This window comes from Enhydra lutris, unplaced genomic scaffold (assembly GCF_002288905.1).
Source record: "Enhydra lutris kenyoni isolate GAN:26980312 unplaced genomic scaffold, ASM228890v2 scaffoldscaffold6, whole genome shotgun sequence".
Lineage (NCBI taxonomy): Eukaryota > Metazoa > Chordata > Mammalia > Carnivora > Mustelidae > Enhydra > Enhydra lutris.
Window position 1 is genome coordinate 21869841 of NW_019154090.1, and position 21293 is coordinate 21891133.

At 40.0% G+C, this 21293-nt stretch overlaps 1 protein-coding gene across 4 annotated transcripts in view; it reads left to right on the forward strand.

The window, feature by feature from the left end:
* Nucleotides 1-21293, forward strand: part of LOC111141610 (RB transcriptional corepressor like 1) — a 65891-nt gene that overhangs the window by 19046 nt on the left and 25552 nt on the right. For 2 of the 4 annotated variants that reach the window (XM_022494301.1, XM_022494303.1), the window contains exons 8-14: nucleotides 100-286; nucleotides 1708-1874; nucleotides 3365-3477; nucleotides 3689-3792; nucleotides 10832-10969; nucleotides 13094-13258; nucleotides 16373-16505. In XM_022494301.1, the coding sequence (XP_022350009.1) occupies nucleotides 100-286; nucleotides 1708-1874; nucleotides 3365-3477; nucleotides 3689-3792; nucleotides 10832-10969; nucleotides 13094-13258; nucleotides 16373-16505 (1007 nt within the window). Of the gene's footprint in view, nucleotides 1-99; nucleotides 287-1315; nucleotides 1320-1707; nucleotides 1875-3364; nucleotides 3478-3688; nucleotides 3793-10831; nucleotides 10970-13093; nucleotides 13259-16372; nucleotides 16506-21293 lie in introns of those variants that run through there. The other 2 variants (XM_022494304.1, XM_022494302.1) reach the window with 2 other exon arrangements.

The window sequence follows — 21293 nt, forward strand, 5'->3', positions numbered from 1 at the left end:
TAGCGCTGTATGTTTAACTAACTAGAATTTAAATAAAAATTTGAAAAATAAAAATAAAACAAAATAAAATCTTTTTTAAATAAATAATTCTCTTTTCAGCAAAGCCGTGAACAAGGAGTATGAAGAATATGTTTTAACTGTGGGTGATTTTGATGAGAGGATCTTTTTGGGAGCGGATGCAGAAGAAGAAATTGGAACTCCTCGAAAGTTCACTGGTGACACCCCATTAGGGAAACTGACAGCACAAGCTAATGTGGACTGTAATCTTCAACAACACTTTGAAAAAGTAATATAACTTAGCCTGGCCTCAGTCTTGAATGATCTTTTTTTCTCTGTGTGTGATTCTACTAACAACAGAAGCATCTTTCAAGTTAAATCTTGAGTTTCTTCTACTAATTTATATTTCCCATGAAAGCCTTAAAAGGTAATTTTTTAAACTATGGCATTTAGTATTTTTACCTCATTTCTTGATGTTTTTCATATTTTTAATACATTTTCCCAGAATGTCTGGGCTTTTCAGTAGGGTATGTGTCTTTTTGACATAAAAAAGGATTTATGTGGGGTGGCTCAGTCAGCTAAGCATCTGACTTCAACTCAGGTCATGATCTCAGGGGTCCTGGGATCAAGACTCATGTTGGGCTCACTGCTCAACAGGGAGTCTGCTTTCTCCCTCTCCTTCGGCCCGCCCCCTACTGCCGCACACAAGCTCACTTGCTCTCAAATAAATAAAATCTTTTCTTAAAAGGATTTATGCTTTCTTATCATTCTTTCTTTGCATCACCTTAGCCACTGTTCTTTTACATTAAAATTTATTCTGTGCCTTCCCTGAACTTCAGGCATAGAATGCTGGACTTGATTGTTAATAGTAAAGGCTTAATTCTGTTTTTATATGTAAGATGCGATGAGGGGCGCCCAGGTGGCTCAGTCCTTAAGCATCTGCCTTTGGCTCAGGTCATGATCCCAGAGTCCTGAGGTTGAGTCCCGCATAGGGCTCCCTGCTCACAGGGAAGCCTGCTTCTCCTTCTCCCACTCCCCCAGCTTGTGTTCCCTCTCTCTGTGTGTCTCTCTCTATGTCAAATAAATAAAATCTTTAATTAATTAATTAAAATAAAATAAAATGGGTTGGAGGATGAGGTCTAATGGAAAAATCTCTGGCCTAGAAGGTAGAAAACCTAAGTCTCAGTCCAAGCTCTGCCATTAACCTTATGAGCTTAATTTTTTAACCTTTTCTGCCTGTTTCATATGTAAAGTGAAAATGTGTATATTTCAAATTAATATTGTGATAAAATGAGATTATAGGTAGTAGGTGCTTTGAAAAAGTGTTACTTAGGGCGCCTGGGTGGCTCAGTGGGTTAAGCGGCTGCCTTTGGCTCAGGTCATGATCTCAGGTCCCTGGGATCTAGTCCCTCATCAGGCTCTCTGCTCAGCAGGGAGCCTGCTTCCCTCTCTCTCTCTGCCTGCCTCTCCGTCTACTTGTGATCTCTCTCTGTCAAGTAAATAAATAAAATCTTTATTTAAAAAAAAAAAGTGTTACTTAAATGTAAGGATGTTATTAGCATAGTATTGGTAAAACTTTGATAGTTAACCAGAGGAGGGAGGAAAAAAGTCCTACTAAATACGAATAGAGAAGATAGTATATATACTGAATTGAACACATAATGAAGGCAAGGTAACTTTTTAATTTCACAGATTTTTCTTTTTTGACAGAAAACATCATTTGCACCTTCTACCCCACTGACAGGACGGCGATATTTACGAGAAAAAGAAGCAGTCATTACTCCTGTTGCTTCAGCCACTCAAAGTGTGAGCCGGTTACAGAGTATTGTGGCTGGACTGAAAAATGCACCAAGTGAACAACTTATAAATATTTTTGAGTAAGTACAATAATATTTTTCTAAATAAATTTTTTAAAGATTTTATTTATTTATTTGGAAGAAAGAGCACGAGCCAGAGAGAGGGGCAGAGGGAAAGAGAGAAACAGACTCCCTGCCTAGCAGGGAGCCCGATGCGGGGCTTAATCCCAGGACCCTGAGATCATGACCTGAGCTGAAGGCAGACGCTTAACCAACTGAGCCACCCAAGCACCCCTCTAAATAAATTTTAATCACAAAATATGTTGACCAATTAGATGAAATTACCTATTAAAATTAGAGGGCGCCTGTGTAGCTCAATTGGTTAAGCGAATGCCTTCAGCTCAGGTGAGCCCCACATTGGGCTCCCTGCTCTGCAGGGGAGCCTGCTTCTCCCTTGCTCCCCCTGCTTGTGCTCGCTCTCTCTCTCCCTGTCAAATAAATAAAATCTTTTAAAAAATTAAATAGAGATATTATTTCATATTATAGACTTTAAAGGGTAAATACTTCTGAAGGTTATTTAACCCTAATATTCCACTCTTGTACCTACCCCTAAGTTATTGTTTTTCTTTTTACATTGACTTGAAATGGGTTCAGTCTAAATGCCCATCAATGAGGTGACTGATTACTTATTGATGGTGCAGCCATAAATGGAATTTTGTGCAGTTGTTTAAGATAAAGAGGCATGTGTCCTAGCAAAGATGGTAGAATAAAGCTAATCAGAGAACCTAATTTCCTAATACTTAGTGAAATAAGAGAATCGTAAGAATGGTAAGCAGCAAACTGCTTAACCAGCAGCAACCAAATGAGGAAAGGGATATGATTTCATGCTATAACTTTGCAAAATGATGGTCAAGAAAGGAATGGATGAGGGGAGCCTGGGTGGCTCAATGGGTTAAAGCCTCTGCCTTCAGCTCAGGTCATGATCTCAGGGTCCTGGGATCAAGCCACATGTTGGGCTCTCAGCTCAGTGGGGAGCCTGCTTCCCCCCACTCTCTGCCTGCCTCTCTGCCTACTTGTGATCTCTGTCTGTCAAATAAATAAATAAAATCTTTAAAAAAAAAAAAAAGAAAAGTAGAGGGTTTTTTAAATTATAATTTATATCAATGGGAGTCATCCTTTTAACTGTATAATTGTATGAGATTTGACAAATGCATGCAGTTATGTAACCACAATCAAGACTTAAAATAATTCCATTAAACCCTCAAAATTTATGCCCCTTTTAGTCAACCCCTATGTCATCTCCAGACTCTGACAACAACTGATATATTTTCTACTTCTATAGTTTGCCTTTTCTAAAATGTTATATAAATAGAAACATAAAAGAGTTAATACTGACTCTGCTAATGTTGAAATTCCAAAACATTATGCCAAATGATTTTGTTTAAAAGTTTTCAATTTATTTGAAATACACTGTTTATATATTGAGGCTTACAACTGGGACCAGAATTGGAATAAATGTTGGTAGTCTGACGTTTTTCTCCTGGTAATTAGTTTCCTCTTGTATTTCATAGATCTTGTATACGTAATCCTATGGAAAACATTATGAAAATAGTGAAAGGAATAGGAGAGACTTTCTGCCAACACTATACTCAATCAACAGATGAACAGCCAGGATCGCACATAGGTAAGAAGACAAAACTAAAGTTGACGCAGCATTAAAAGTAGACGCAGCATTAAAAGTAGACAGACTGGCCTGATAAAAAGGTAGAAATTAAATTATTTTCCTTCCCAGCTATTCTTAATGTATGAGATTTAAGTTTATATAAGTTTTGTTCTTTGGTCCTTAACAGCTACATTTCATTAACACATATTTTCCCTTTTATTCCCCTCCTTAGACTTTGCTGTAAACAGACTAAAGCTTGCAGAAATTTTGTATTATAAAATATTAGAGACTGTAATGGTTCAGGAAACACGAAGACTTCATGGAATGGACATGTCAGTAAGTAAATCTACTCTTCCAGCCACTGGCAAGGTCTGAAAATTCCTAAGCCTGAAAGCAGTGTGTTGAGAGGCTGCATAGTGTGTCTTGGGAATCAGCAGTTAATAGCAAACTTAGCCAGTATGATTTGCTAGTTGGCCTTAGTTGTCTTTTGCACATCCATAGCTAGCCACCTCTGATATACCATCAGTATCATTTCCCTTCAGGTCCTTTTTTTGTCCTTCAATCCCAGCTAGCTAATAATGAGATGTGCGCCCCCCACCAACTGTTAACCCAATGATAATTAAGATATTTGCTCATACCTCCTAGGGATTTTTGAGGAATAAAATGCTTGTTAAAAAATTGCTCTGTGGGGGGCGCCTGGGTGGCTCAGTGGGTTAAAGCCTCTGCTTTCGGCTCGGGTCATGATCCCAGGGTCCTGGGATCGAGCCCCGCATCGGGCTCTCTGCTCAGCGGGGAGCCTGCTTCCCCCTCTCTCTCTGCCTGCCTCTCTGCCTACTTGTGATCTCTCTCTGTCAAATAAATAAATAAAATCTTTAAAAAAAAAAAAATTGCTCTGTGGAGGGGCGCCTGGGTGGCTCAGTGGGTTAAAGCCTCTGCCTTCGGCTCTGATCATGATCCCAGGGTCCTGGGATTGAGCCCCACATTGGGCTCTCTGCTCAGCAGGGAGTCTGCTTCCCTTCCTCTCTGCCTGCCTCTCTGCCTAATTGTGATCTCTGTCTGTCAAATAAATAAAATCTTAAAAAAAAAAAAATTGCTCTGTGGAGTGCCTATGTGGCTCAGTCAGTTAAGTGTCAGACTTTTGATTTTAGTTCATGTCATGATCTCAGGGTTGTGAGATCAAGACCTGCATCAGACTCCATGCCTGCTTGGGATTCTCTTTCTTCCTTTCACCCCTCCCTGCTTGCACTCTTTCACTCTCTCTAAAAAATAAAATGCTTTGTTTTCTTGGAACATTTGATAACTCTGGCCACTCTCTCCAATAGCTATATAAAGGAATTTTTTTAAAAAAGTGAATGCTGGGGCACCTGCCTGGCTCGGTTGGTAGAGCACGTGACTCTTGATCTTAGGGTTATGAGTTTGAGCCCCACATTTGGTGTAGAGATTACTTAAAAAATAAAATCTTTATAAATTAATAGTCAAAGCTGTTGGAGTGCCTGGCTGGCTCAGTTGGTAGAGTATGTGACTCTTGATCTTGGGGTCATGAGTTCAAGCCTGCTAGGTATAGAGCTTACTATAAATAAGCAAATACATGCATATATATATATATATATATATATATATATATATACACATACAGTTTATAAAAACTCAAAGCTCTTATATGATCTTTCAGTTTCCTCCTCTTCCTTGTCACTGTTGGAGTCCTCTGACTTTGCATTCCAATAGGAACAGGCTGATATCAAGGGGTGCTTCACAACTAATGTAATAAAATTTCTCTTTGTTTTCTTTCTGGAAATTTTCCTTTTTCCTGGATTCCATGGCTTTCTCTTTTATGATTTGTCCTAATATATGTGTTTTGGTTTTTTAAGAAGATTTTATTTATTTATTTGACAGAGAGACAGTGAGAACAGGAACATAAGCAGGGGGAGTTGGAGAGGGTTTGCGGGCTTCCCATGAGCCAGAGAGCCCTATATGGGGCTCAATCCCAGTACCTTAGGATCATGACCTGAACTGAAGGCAAATGCTTAACAACTGAGCCACTCAGGCCCCTCATCCTAATATTTGACAAAGCATATGCTTTTGTAATTTTCTGAAAAAGAAGTAAATTTTCAACTTTTTATTTTGAAATAATTATAGAATTACAGGAAATTACAAAAGTAGTACAGAGATCAGGTGCCCCCAGTGGCTGCATTTTACATGGTGTAATATCAAAACCAGGAAGTGAACATTGGAATAATATCTGCCTTCCTGTTTATCATTATCATCCTTGTAGGTTAATTCAGCTGCCCCCAAAATCAAGATTCTGAGTTCTGTTATCACAATGATCTCCCTCATGCTACCTTGTGAAGTCACACTTATTCCACTCACATTTCCTGTGAGTTCAGTTCTTTTAAATTTGTTGAGGTTTATCGTATGCCCCCCAGTGTGTATTCTGCTGTTGTTGGGTGGAGTGTTCTCTAAATGTCAGTTCTATTGTGTTGGTTGATGGTGGTGTTGACCTCTCTATTCTTACTGATTTTCTGTCTAGTTTTATCAAGTGTTGAGAGAACAGTATTGACGTCTCCAAATGTTATGGTAGATTTACCTATTTCTCCTTTCAGTTCTTTTTTTCTTAAGATTTTAAGTAATAGTTCCACCCAGTGTAGGGCTCAAACTCACAATCCCAAGATCAAGATTTGCATGCTTTCCTGACAAAGTCAGCCAGGCCCCCCTCTCCTTTCAGTTCTATTAGATTTTTTTAAATCCATGTATTTTGAAGCTCTGCTCTTTGATACATACGCATTAAGGATTACTATGTCTTCTTGGTAATTGATCCTTTTATCATGAGGTAATGTCCTTTTTGAAGCTGATAACTCTATTTCTGTTTTTGTTTTTAAGATTTTATTTATTTGACAGAGAGTGACTCAGTGAGAGAGGGAACACAAACAGAGGGAGTGGGAGAGGGAGAAGCAGGCTCTCTGCCCAGCAGGGAGCCCCATACAGGGCTCGCTCTCAGAACCCTGGGATCAGGACTTGAGCCAAAGGCAGACGCTAAACAACTGAACCACCCAGGCACCCCTGTTACAAAGTCTATCATTTTTTTTTATATCTAGCCACTCCTGCTTTCTTTTGATTAATGTTTGCATGGTCTGTCTTTTTCCATACTTTTATTTTTAACCTACATGTATCATTACCTTTGAGGTGAGTTTCTTGTAGGCAGTATATAACTGAGTCACATTTTTTAATCTACTCTCTTAGTTTCTTTAAATCGTTAAATTTAGACAACTTAAATTTAATTATTATATATTAGGGTATAAGTCTGCCATTTTATTTCTTGTTTTCTGATTGTTCTTTTTGCCCCCCCCCCACTTTCCTGTTGATTACTTGAACATTATTTAGTAAGCTCTGTGCGCAACATGGTTATTGAACTCAAGCCTCTGAGATCAAGAGTCACATGGGGGCGTCTGGGTGATTAAATTGGTTGGGTAGCTGCCTTTGGCTCAGATCATGATCTTGGAGTCCCAGGATTGAGTCCCACATCGGGCTCCCAACTTAGCAGGGAGTCTGCTTCTCCCTCTGACCCTCTCTCCTCTCATGCTCTCTCTCACTCTCTGTCAAATAAATAAATAAAATCTTAAAAAAAAAAGTCACACAGTCTACTGACTGAGCCAACCTGGTGCCCTTACTTGAACATTTTTTAGAGTCTATAGATTTGTTTAGTAGTTGCTCTAGGTATTACATTATATATGCATAACTTCACAGTCCACTAGTATAGACATTTTGTAGTTCAATAAAATGTGGAAGCCTTAAGTCCCTTTTTTAAAAGTCTGCATAAAGGGAGCACCTGGGTGGTGCAGTTGGTTAAACATCCAGCTCTTGGGGGGCACCTGGGTGGCTCAGTGGGTTAAAGCCTCTGCCTTCGGCTCGGGTCATGGTCCCAGGGTCCTGGGATCGAGCCCCACATTGGGCTCTCTGCTCCAAGGGGAGCCTGCTTTCTCCTCTCTCTCTGCCTGCCTCTCTGCCTGCTTGTGATCTCTGTCTGTCAAAGAAATAAATAAAATTAAAAAAAAAATCCAGCTCTTGGTTTCAGCTCAAGTTGTGATCTCAGGGTCATGAGATTGAACCCCAAGTTGGGCTCTGCGCTCAGTACAGACTCTCTGCTTAAGCTCTCCCTCTGCCACTCCCCCACCTCTAAAAATAAGTAAATAAATCTTTAAATACTGTGCATAAAGTCTTTAGATTCACATTTGATTGATGGTTGTCTGTATAGAATTTTAGACTGATAGTCATTTTGCTTTATGATCTTGAGGGCATTACTTCATTATCTTCTACATTCCCGTGTTGCTAATTAGAAGTCCAATGGCATTCTAATTTTTACTACTGCTATGTGACCTGTTTTTATTTTCTGGAATCTTAGTAGTATCTTCCTTTTATGTCTTATGTTCTAAAATTTACAATAAAGTCTTATTGTGGTCTTTTCATTCATGTGTTGAGCATTCCTACGGAGGTGCCCTGTTAGTCCAGAAATTTATGTCTTGCAGTTCTGGATCATTTTACTGCATTATTTCTTAGATAACATAATTGCCCACTGGTTTACCTTTCTGGAGCTGTTCTTATTCACTTGAGGAACTTTGTGGATGGATCCTTTTCTCTTATTTTCCATTTCTTTACTTTATTCTACGTCTAAGGATATTTACTCAACTTTTCGTCCTCCAGTTCTAGTGAATTTTTTTATTTTAGGTGTATTCTCATTTCTAAGATCTCTTTCTTGTTCCATGAGGTTAGATTTCTTTGATATCTTATGTTGAATGTGTTGTCCCTTTCTTCTGAGTTTTTTTTTTTGTTTTATTTATTTATTTATTTATTTAATGATTTTTTAAAAATTTTAAGTAGGCTTCATGCCCCAGAGAGCTCAAACTCACAACCAGTGAAATCAAGAATCACTTGCTTGGGACGCCTGGGTGGCTCAGTTGGTTGAGCGGCTGCCTTCGGCTCAGGTCATGATCCTAGCGTCCTGGGATCGAGTCCCGCATAGGGCTCCTTGCTCGGCGGGGAGCCTGCTTCTCCCTCTGCCTCTGCCTGCCATTCTGTCTGCCTGTGCTCGCTCGCTCTCTCTCCCTCTCTGACAAATAAATAAAATCTTAAAAAAAAAAAAAAAAAAAAGAATCACTTGCTTTATCGACTGAGCCAGCCAAGCACCCCTTTGGGATTTTTTTTTTTTTTAAAGATTTTATTTATTTATTTGACAGTCAGAGATCACAAGTAGGCAGAGAGGCAGGCAAAGAGAGAGGAAGGGAAGCAGGCTCCCTGCTGAGCAGAGAGCCCGATGCGGGGCTCGATCCCAGGACCCTGGGATCATGACCTGAGCCGAAGGCAGAGGCTTTAACCCACTGAGCCACCCAGGCGCCCCTGAGATTTTATTTTTAAGTAATCTCTACACCTACCATGGAACTCAAACTTACAACCCCAGAATCAAGAGTTGCATGCTCCACCAACTCAGCCAGCCAGGTGCTCTTTTTCTGTTTTAATCTTTGTCTTTCAGTTGGAGGATTTCCTCATATGTTGGCTTATTCTTGGATATCCACATATATTTGAATAAAAATGAAACTAAAAATGAAATGTTAATAAACCCTTATGGTGACTGAGCAGTTTGCTTCAAAGCTTTGTATGTAAGAATGAGAATGTAAGTCCAGCAGTCTCATGGGACCATGTAGTATTAGGGATCTTCAACTCTTGGTGTCTTTTTTAAGATTTTATTTATTTATTAGAGTGAGAGGGAGCACGAGCAGGGTGAGGGGCATAGGGAGAAGCAGACTCCTTGCTGTGCAGGGAGCCCTATGTGGGGCTCAATCCCAGGACACCAGGATCATGACCTGAGCTGAAGACAGACACTTAACTGACTAAGCCACCCAGACACCCAGCTGTTGGTGTCCTTAATGTTCTTCTGAAATATTTCTGTTTCTGTAGAGAAGTATCTGCTCATCTCTTACCTGAACACTGGTATTGTGGAGCAGAGCAAAGAAGGGAAACTTGGTCTCACAATGCAGTATGCAGACTTTCACATAAAACCACAGTCTCTTCTATGCCTGGTGTTCTCAAGCTCCACATCTCCCTAATTCAGAATGGGGCTTGAGTGGGGACTTGAGTTCTAACTACAACAGACTTTCAAATCATCCATTCACATTAGCCCCTGCCTAATCTCTACTTTCCATTTTATCTATGCCCTCAGTTGCTGTATTTTTCCTAGGTTGTATGGAACAAATTCAGTAATTCTAAGTGTCTCTCTTGAGGCCCTTGTTTGACCATCCTACTTTCCACTAAGTAATTTGTCATGTACTCTAGTTTGTAGTTACAGCTGACTTCTAGTTTTATCCAAGGTAGTTTCTGTTTCTTATTCTCTTTGCTGATTTGGCATGATACTTGAGAAAGGATGGTGACAAACACTTTTTAAAATGAAAATTTATGTTAAATCATTCCCCCCCTTTTTTTAAAGATGTATTTATTTACATTTAGAGTGTGCCCATGAGCGGGAAGTCGGGAGAGGGGCTGCGGTTTGAAGGAGGAGGGGCAGTGGGAGAGAGAGAATCTCAAGCACAACCCCACTGAGCGTAGAGCCCAACTCAGGACTTGATCTCAGGACTCTGAGATCATGACCTGAGCCGAAGCCGAGAGTAGGATACTTAACCTACTGAGCCACCAAGGCCCCAGCTTATGTTAAATCTTAAACTCAGTAGTAAGCAGGACTTTTATCTTCTTTTTTTTTTTTTTTAATTTATTTATTTTTTTTTTTGACAGACAAAGATCACAAGTAGGCAGAGAGGCAGGCAAAGAGAGGAGGAAGCAGGCTCCCTGCTGAGCAGAGAGCCCGATGCGGGGCTCGATCCCAGGACCCTGGGATCATGACCTGAGCTGAAGGCAGAGGCTTTAACCCACTGAGCCACCCAGGCGCCCCAGGAGTTTTATCTCCTTAATAAAATACTTTTCTGAACTTTTAAAAAGTTTTAGCTGTGACATTATACCTTTGATTTTAGTGTTTTGATTAATAAATTTTTATGTTGATGAAACAGTTGTCCTAAAACTGGTGTTTAAACAAATGGAACCAAAGTAAAAAAAATGGAACTAATCCTGATGCTTCCACTTGATGGGAATATTGACTGTTTTTTTATTTCAACGCAGATTGTTGTGTATGCCTCATTTAAATATAAGATCTACCATTGAGCAAGATTATATTTTTTAAGAAAACTCTATCAGTTTGAGAACTCAAGTTTTTATCTTTGATAATCTGGTATAATATAATGTACAGAAATTATTTTATCTTGTTTCTATAGTCATCTTTATAGAATGGCAAAGGCTGAAATTGCTGAGAAATATTAAACTGATTTTTCTGTTCTCCAAGGTTCTTTTAGAGCAGGATATATTTCATCATTCCTTGATGGCCTGTTGTTTGGAAATTGTGCTCTTTGCCTATAGTTCACCTCGTACTTTCCCCTGGATTATTGAAGTTCTCAATTTACGACCATTTTATTTTTATAAGGTGAGATGAGAGCTACAATAACATTTAATGTTACCTAGTGTCCTAATTTAAGACTGGTGCCACTATTATACTTATTGGTATGACTTAGTTAATATTTTGTCATCTATGCTACTTTCAAAGTATTGATAGGAAAGTTAGTTTGAAGAGTTAAATTTTTATACCTAAGATATGCCTAAAGTTTTGGAAAATGCAGATCATTGGAAAGCTTACGCATTTGAATTGCTTACTGAGTGGGGTTTTTTGTTTTGTTTTGTTTTGTTTTTTAAGATTTTATTTATTTATTTGACAGACAGAGATCACAGGTAGGCAGAGAGGCAGGCAGAGAGAGAGGGGGAAGCAGGCTCCCCGCTGAGCAGAGAGCCCGACGTGGGGCTGGATCCCAGGACCCTGGGATCATGACCTGAGCCAAAGGCAGAGGCCTTAACCCACTGAGCCACCCAGGCGCCCCCTGAGTGGGGTTTAAATATTTTTTTAGTGACTTAAGGAAAATTGCTTCTGTATATTTGCTTCAATGTTGATGTGTGTTTTCTCATGTTTCTTTTAGGAAGTTAAGGTAATTTTATTCAGGACAATGTTGTTTTTGACCTTATCTGATAGCAACTCATTTTTATTTGTAACATACTTTTTTTTTCTTTTTTAAGATTTATTTATTTATTTGACAGAGAGATAGAGAGAGAGCACAAGTAGGCAGAGCGGCAGGCAGAGGGAGAGGGAGAAGCAGGCTCTCCACTGAGCAGGGAGCCCAATGCGGTGCTTGATCCCAGAACCCTGGGATCATGACCTGAGCAGAAGGCAACCACTTAAGCAACTGAGCCACCCAGGCACCCCTGTAACATACTTTTTTCATTCAAAAAGTTAAATGCCTGGTGCCTGGGTGGCTCAGTGGGTTGGGCCTCTGCCTTCGGCTCAGGTCATGATCTCAGATCCTGGGATCGAGTACCGCATCGGGCTCTTTGCTCTGCAAGGAGCCTGTCTCCTCCTCTCTCTCTCTGTGCCTGCCTCTCTGCCTACTTGTGATCTCTCTGTCAAATAAATAAATAAATTCTTAAAAAAAAAAAAAGTTAAATGCCTTTGTTTTTTAATCACATAAATGATACATTCTCCTTGAAGAAAAACAGGAAATATATATAAACATAAATATTAAAACCATACATTATAATCCTAATTATAAATAATAATCAATTAATACTTTTTTTTTTTAAAGTATCATTTGATAGAGACACAGCGAGAAAGGGAATACAAGCAGAGGGAGTGGGAGAGGGAGAAGCAGGCTCTCCACTGAGCAGGGAGCCCGATGCGGGGCTCGATCCCAGAACCCTGGGATCATGACCTGAGCCGAAGGCAGACACTTAATGACTGAGCCACCCAGGTGCCCCTCACTTAATACTTTTGTGTATATACTTACAGACTTTGTTCTAGGATTTACTCTTATTAAAATGGAATTATAGGGGCGTCTGGGTGGCTCAGTGGGTTAAGCCTCTGACTTCAGCTCAGGTCATGATCTCAGGGTCCTGGGATCGAGCCCCGCATCGGGCTCTCTGCTCAGCAGGGAGCCTGCTTCCTCCTCTCTCTCTGCCTGCCTCTCTGTCTACTTTGTCTGTCAAATAAATAAATAAAATCTTTAAAAAAAAAAAAAGGAATTATATAAGCATTTTAAATGTTATTTTAAATATGTTATATAAGTTACATGTTATATATAAATATATAATATAAATATGTTATATATGTTATTTTAAATATATAAGCATTTTAAATACGTTATTCATTCTGTTCTTTTGAGCTATTGGGAAAAATAGTCTGAGAATGAGCAGTAAATTCAAAATAGCATAAGAAGTGGAACCCAAGACCTGAGTTCTACCACTACTGAGCTGTTGACTAGTTTCCACCGATCATTGCCTCATTTTTCCATGTACACAAAAAGCATAAGAAGCAGAAATGTATGTGAAAGTATTTTGAAGATCTTCAGAACTCCTTTATAAATTAAAAGACATTAATAAGCCATTGAATCATGGTTCAATGGTATCATTGGTTCTGTGTCATCATAAGACCAAAGCTAGTCATACATGCAGGCCCAGTATACTAATGACTGAGACTATATTACCTTTTCAATTTTCTCTTTACCAGGTTATTGAGGTGGTGATCCGCTCAGAGGAGGGACTCTCCAGGGATATGGTGAAACACCTGAACAGCATCGAAGAACAGATATTAGAGAGTTTAGCATGGAGTCATGATTCTGCACTGTGGGAGGCTCTCCAGGCTTCAGCAAACAAGGTTCCTACCTGTGAAGAAGTGAGTCAGGGCAAGAGTGATAATCAGAGTCAGGGCAAGGGTGATAATCATTTAAAAAATAACAGCTGTAAAAAAAATAAATAAATAAAATAACAGCTGTATTGAGATAGAACTCACATACCATACAATTCATCCATTTAAAGTACACAATTTAGGGGCTTCTGCCTGGCATAATCGGTAGAGCATGCAGCTCTTGATCTTGGGGTAGTGAGTTTGGGCCCCACGTTGGGTGTGGACATTACTTCAAAACAAAACAAAAAAACCCAAACAAGGTGTGCTTGGGTAGCTCAGTCAGTTAAGTGTCCAACTCTTGATTTCAGCCCAGGTCATGATCTCAGTGTCCTGCTCAGTGGGGAGTCTGCTGGAGATTCTTTCTCTCTCCACCCACTTGCATGCACCCTCTCTCCCAAAAAATAAATAATTTAAAAAGCATACAATTTAGTGTTTAGTACATGCATATATAGGTGCAGCCATCACCTCAACAAGTAACTGTACCTATTAACTGTCACTTCCTTATCTCCCTTCCTCTCCCTAGTCCTAAACAACCAGTGATCTACTTTCCATCTTTATTGATTTGTCTATTCTGGACATTTCATATATGTGGAATCATATAATATGTGTCCTTTGTGACTGGCTTCTTTCACTTAGCATAATGTTTTCAAGATTCATCCATGTTATAGGATATATTAGCACTTCATTTCTTTCCGTGGCTTAATATTCCATTGCATGGATATATCATTTCATTCCTCCATTTATTAACCAATAGACATTTGGGTTGTTTTAGCCTTTGGCTTCTATGAATAATGCTGCTGTGAACATTCATGCACAAGTTTTGTATGGACATAGGTTCTTATTTGTGGGGGGTATATATCTAGGAATGGAATTGCTGGGTCATGTAGTAACTCTGTTTAACTCCAGTTTGGGGGAACTGTCAGACTCTTCTCAAAGTGGCTGCATCATTTAACATTCCCACCATCAGTGAATGAAGAATCCGATTTCTTCATATTTTCTCTAACACTTACCTTTATTTTTTCCCCTAACACTTATCTTTGTTATTCTAGCTATTAGTAGGCATGAAGTAATAGCTCATTGTGATTTCTATTTACATTTCCCTGATGGCTAATGATGCTCAGTGTCTTTTCTTTGGAATAATATCTATCCAAATCCATTGCCCATTTTTTTTTAAGATTTTATTTATTTATTTGACAGAGAGATCACAAGCAGACAGAGAGGCAGGCAGAGAGAGAGAAAGAGAGAGAGGGAAGCAGGCTCCCCGCTGAGCAGAGAGCCCGATGCGGGACTCGATCCCAGCACCCTGAGATCATGACCCGAGCCAAAGGCAGCGGCTTAACCCACTGAGCCACTCAGGCGCCCCCATTGCCCATTTTTTAATTGGGTTTTTTTTATTACTGAATTATAGGAGTCCTTTATGTATTATAAATACAACTACAACTTTTAATTTTGATGATGTCCTATATTTTTTCTTTTATTGTTGGTACTTTTGAAGTCTTATCCAAGAAGCCCATTAATTTTATCATTTTTAGCTTTTGGAATTTCTGTCTAAAAAACATTTTGGGGGCACCTGGGTGGCTCAGTGGGTTAAGCCTCTGCCTTCAGCTCAGGTCGTGATCTCAGGGTCCTGGGATCGAGTCCCACATTGGGCTCTCTGTTCCGCAGGGAGCCTGCTACTTCCTCTCTCTCTCTCTCTCTCTCTGCTTGCCTCTCTGCCCTCTTGTGATCTCTCTCTGTCAAATAAATAAAATCTTATAAAAAAAATTTTTTTTTGGTTAGTAGTAGTTAAAATTGAAAAAAATCAGAAGTCACGAATACAAGTGACACATTTCAGTTTAATGTTAGGTGAGAAATTGAGTTTTTTCCCCTTTACCTCTTTGTTCCTTTTTTTTTTTTTTTTGACAGAGATCACAAGTAGGCAGAGAGGCGGGCAGAGAGAGAGAGAGCAAGAAGCAGGCTCTCTACTGAGCAGAGAACCCGATGCAGGGCTCGATCGCAGGACCCTGAGATCATGACCTGCTTAACCCACTGAGCCACCCAGGCACCCCTGTGTTGCTCTTTTGTAACTCCTGTCTTTTCATCCTTATTTGCTTTTCTGTGTCTTCTTATACTTCATGAAACCTGAGAATTTTTCTCTAATTCCAAACTACTGGAAGGACTATCCAAGAGCAGAAAGAACTAAAAAGGAGATGATTTTTATTTTTTAAGATTTTATTTATTTATTTGACAGAGACACAGCAAGAGAAGGAACACAGCAGAGGGAGTGGGAGAGGGAGAAAACAGGCCTCCCACTGAGCAGGGGACCCCACATGGGGCTTGATCCCAGGATACTGGGATCATGACCCAAGGCAGAGGCTTAACAACTGAGCCACCCAAGTACCCCAAGAAGATGACTTCTTGAAATCTCTCTCCCGTGCACTTTTGGACTTTGTAACAAACTGGGATTAACTGGGCAATCTTCAGTAATCATCAATAGCTCCATTGTAGAATCCCTTGGGAAAGTGAAAAAAAAATCTCTCTGAACTTGAAGAAAGAGGATTTGGGTTAAAGCCCTTACTCTGTTATTTAATAGTAGTGCGTCCTTGGGCAAATTTCATATTTTGAGCCTGTTCATTTTTTGTGGTTTTTTTTTTTAAGATTTCATTTATTTGAGAGAGTGACAGAGAGAGAGAGAGAGAGAAAAAGAGCGTGAGCATGGGGGGGTACGCAGAGGGAGACACAGACTCACCGCTGAGCAGGAGCCTGATGCCGGATGCGATTCTGGGACTCTGGGATCATGATCTGAGCTGAAGGCAGTCACTTAACCAACTGAGCCACCCAGGCACCCAAGCCTCTATTTTCTTATCCTTAAGTGGAAATAGTACCTACCTAATCAGTTTGCTTCTAGAAGTAGTCAATAAACTTAAGTAGATCAATTATAAGATTGAAATATATATAACAGCATTAACTATTGAGCACTTAATTCAAGTTGTTCTATTTTGTGAACAAGAAAGAAGAGAAATAAAACATTTAAAGTAGTTAAAAAGACTTTTTTCTCATTTTCCGTGGTTTTCATTAGTGGGTATATCAATATGTAAAGCAGAAGGTTTTTGTTTTTCACAGGTTATATTCCCAAATAACTTTGAAACAGGAAATGGGGGAAATGTACAGGGACATCTTCCCATGATGCCTATGTCTCCTCTAATACATCCAAGAGTCAAAGAAGTTCGGACTGACAGTGGGAGTCTTCGAAGAGGTAGGTTCAACATGGGGAAAACAGTGAACAGAATAACAAAGATAATTTTCTCTGAGAAGGTATCAAGTCTTGCTCATATATTATTATGAAATCTGATTTCTTCATCAGGATTTTTTTTCTTCATCAGGATTTAAAAGGGGACTTATAAAAATAATTAAATCGGTCAGGTCACGATCCCAGGGTCCTGGGCTCAAGCCCCGCATTGGGCTCCTTACTCAGTAGGGAGCCTGCTTCTCCTCTCCCTCTCCCTCTGCCTGCTGCTCCCCCTGCTTGGGTGATCTTGCTCTCTCTCTCTCAAATAAATAAATAAAGTCTTCAAAAAAAAAAAAAAAAAATTAAAGGGGCACCTGGGTGGCTCAGTCAGTGGAACATCTGAGTCATGGTTTCAGCTCAAGTCATGATCTTGGGGTCCTGGGATAGAGCCCCACATCAGGCTCCACGCTCAGCATAGAATCTGCTTGTCCCTCTCCCTCTGCTCCTCCCGCCATTCATACCCTCACTCTCTCTCTAATAAATAAATGAATAATATAAATGAATAAATAAATAAAAACTTTAAAAAATAATTTTTTTAATGAAAAAATAAGAAGGGACTTCTGCCAACACCCTTTTGTGGCCCATTGTATAGTTTCTCATACCAAAGTAATAAGATTTTCACTCTGATTTTTTTTTTTTTTTTTTTAAGAAAGAGAGAGAGTGGGGAGGGCATTGGAGGGGCAGGGGAAGAGGGAGAGAGAGAACCTCAGGCAGCACAGAGCAGGATGCGGGGCTCTATCTCACAGCCCTGTTGCTCTGATTTTTAATTTCTATTTTTTAAATTGCCATGTTAATTGTGGAAAGAGTATTTTAGCCTTTTAATAAACACATAACTTTTCTTTTTCTGGGATTTTATTTATGTGAGGGGGAGGGTCAGAGAGAGAGAGAGAAAGAATCTCAAACAGATACCACACTGAGCCTGAGGCCCAACACAGGGCTTGAGCTCATGACCTGAGCCAAATCAAGAGTAGGATCCTCAACTGAGCCACCCAGTACCCCAACATACAGCTTTTCTTTTTTTTTTAAGATTTTATTTATTGGGGCGCCTGGTAGGCTCAGTGAGTTAAGCCTCTGCCTTTGGCTCAGATCATGATCTCAGGGTCTTGGGATCAAGCCCTGAGTTGGGCTCTCTGCTCAACAGGGAGGCTGCTTCCACCTTTCTCTCTGCCTCCCTCTCTGCCTTCTTGTGATCTCTCTGTCAAATAAATAAAAATCTTTTTTAAAAAATCATTTTATTTATTTATTAGAGAGCAAGCCTGAGCTGGGGGAGGAGAAGGACAGAGTGAGACAGAGATGCAGGCCCCCCACTGAGCAGGGACCCTAATGCAGGGCTCAATCTCAGGACCCTGGTATCATGACCTGAACTGAAGGCAGATGCTTAACCAACTGAGCCACTCAGGCACCCCAATATACAGCTTTTCTAAATGCTAATGGAAAACTATGTAAATAAGCAAAATACCTACTTTTCAAATGTGACAGAAGTTATATTCTTTTTCTGTCTCTGTATGTCAGTAGAAAGATATATGTTTAAAGCAGAGGGGCACTTGGGTGGCTCAGTTGGTTGAGCATCCAATTTTTTATTTTTTATTTTTTATTAACATATAATGTATTATTAGCCCCAGGGGTACAGGTCTGTGAATCGCCAGGTTTACACACTTCACAGCACTCACCATAGCACATACCTTCCCCAATGTCCATAACCCAACCACCTCCTCCCTAACCCCCTCCTGGCAACCCTCAGTTTGTTTTGTGAGATTAAGAGTCTGTTATGGTTTGTCTCCCTGCCGATCCCATCTTGTTTCATTTTTTTCTTCCCTACCCCCCAGAACCCCCACTTTGCCTCTCAACTTCCTCATATCAGGGAGATCATATGATAATTGTCTTTCTCTGATTGACTTATTTCACTCAGCATACTAGCCTCTAGTTCTATACATGTCATCTCAAATGGCAAGATTTCATTTCTTTTGATGGCTGCATAGTATTCCATTGTATATATATACCACATCTTTTTTATCCATTCATCTTTTGATGGACATCTAGGTTCTTTTCATAGTTTGGCTATTGTGGACATTGCTGCTATAAACATTTGGGTGTACATGCCTCTTCAGATCACTATGTTTGTATCTTTAGGGTAAATACCTAGTAGTGCAATTGCTGGGTCGTAGGGTAGTTCTATTTTCAACTTTTAGAGAAACCTCCATGCTGTTTTCCAGAGTGACTGCACCAGCTTGCATTCCCACCAACAGTGTAGGAGGGTTCCCCTTTCTCCCCATCTTTGCTGGCATCTGTCATTTCCGGACTTGATAATTTTAGCCATTCTGATTGGCGTGAGGTGATATCTCATTTGAGGTGGTTTTGATTTGTATTTTCCTGATGCCGAGTGATGTGGAGCACTTTTTCATATGTCTGTTGGCCATCTGGATGTCTTCTTTGCAGAAATGTCTGTTCATGTCTTCTGCCCATTTCTTGATTGGATTATTTGTTCTTTGGGTGTTGAGTTTGGTAAGTTCTTTATAGATTTTGGATACTAGCCCTTTATCTGATAGAGCATCCAGTTCTTGATCTTAGCTCAGGTCTTGATATGAAGACCATGAGTTCAAGCCCTGCATTGGGCTCTACACTGGGCATAGAGCCTATTGTTTAAAAAGTTGTGTGTGTGTGTGTGTGTGTGTGTGTGTGTGTGTGTATTTGAACCAGAGCAACAATACTCTTTGGGGGTGCTTAAATTCAGCTAATAAATAACTTTATCCATACTCTCTTAAGATGGTTACTTTGAGCCTTACTTCTAGGAAGATTTTAATGCATTTTCCTTATTTTCTCTTATGTATGCATCTGATAAGTGCATCTTCTGGTTTATATGGCTCTTTGGTGTTGTTTTTTTTTGGGGGGTGGGTTGTTGTTTTTTTTTTGTTTTTAGTCAGTTAAAGTCTTTTGCTCACATATCCGTGAAGTAACTTCTGATGAGCAAGTATTTAGGTTTCACAAAGCTCTTGATCCTTTTTTGGACTATAATTTTGTGTATGTATGCAGGCACATTGATAGTCTTTGCTTTACGTGTAGTGTAAGATAAAAATATGCAAGCTCTGGGGCGCCTGGGTGGCTCAGTGGGCTAAAGCTTCTGCCTTCGGCTCAGGTCATGATCCCAGGGTCCTGGGATCGAGCCCCGCATCAGGCTCTCTGCTCAGCAGGGAGCCTGCTTCCCTTCTTCTCTCTCTGTCTACCTCTCTGCCTACTTGTGATCTCTGTCTGTCAAATAAATAAATAAAATCTTTTAAAAAAAATATGCAAGCTGTGCAGAATAAACAATCTTCATAAGCAATGGAAATGATTTAGATTATTTTATGACTTTTAAGAAATCTTTTTAAAAGTTTTTAAAACTATCAGTCATTAGGAGCACTGGGTAGAGTATGTGACTCTTCATCTTGGGGTCATGAGTTCAAGCCCCCTGTTGGGTGTAGAGATTACTTTAAAAAATGAATAATTAGGGGCGCCTGGGTGGCTCAGTGGGTTAAAGCCTCTGCCTTCCACTCAAGTCATGATCCCAGGGTCCTGGAATCAAGCCCACATCAGGCTCCCTGCTCAGTGGGGAACCGCTTCTCCCTCTCGATATTTCCCTCCCCCTCATGCTCTTTCATTGCTCTCTCTCACTTTCAAATAAATAAAATCCTTAAAAAAAAAAAAAAAGAGGGGTGCCTGAGTGGCTCAGTGGGTTAGGCCTCTGCCTTCAGCTCGGGTCATGATCTCAGGGTCCTGGGATTGAGCCCCATGTCCGGCTCTCTGCTCGGCGGGAAGCCTGCTTTGCCCCCTATCTCTGCCTGCCTCTGCCTACTTGTGATCTCTCTCTGTCAAATAAATAAATAAAATCTTTAAAAAAAATAAAATAAAATAAAAAATAAAGAGGCACCTGGCTGGCTCAGTTGGTTAAGCATCCGACTCTTGATTTTTGGCTCTGGTCATGATCTCTGGGTCGTGAGATTGAGCCCTGCTTCTGTTCTGTGCTAGGTATGGAACCCGCTTGGGATTCTCCTTCTTCCTCTCCCTCTCCTTTTGCTCCTCCCCCACCCCATGTGCACATGCTTGCTCACTGGCTTTCTCTCTCTGGCACATGCTCTCTTGCTATCTCTCAAAAAAAATAAAAATAAAAGCATATCGTTTTCCTGTAAAGAAACAATGGGTTGGGGAAAGTAAGGATTATAGAAAAAGATACAGGGTTCTGGGGGTCTAGGAGAATCTTTGCACCTGGTAGAAAGGGAAGGCTTCTCCTGTGGAAAGAGCACTGAAAATAGATATAAACTATAACTTTCTTTTTGATCAACATACTACTGCCAACCCTCAGATTAAGGCAAGCTAAACAGTATCATATCACCTTTACTCATCTTTATCTTCTAGAGGGCTCATAAAAGATGACTGTGTATCTTCTAAATCAGAAAGCCATAGTACCTTAAACTGCTTAAGTATGGGCATGTGGGAGGAGGCAAACTGAACCAAATTACTGATTTACCTTCTTCTTAGATGTTATTTACTAGGTAAAACTGGGAGATAGGAGCTAATTGGACTATTTTAATTTACTGGTCACCTCATTCTACCTTTTAGCTTCTACTATACCCTTAATGTTTTGCTCCTTTAATAGTAGGCAGAGGTTCAAGAAATCAAGAAAATGAGCCATCATAATTTTCACATGTAATGACTTTTTTCATGCCTCTTTCACTAGACTATATTCCATGAAGACAGAAGCCATGTTATTTACTGCTGAAT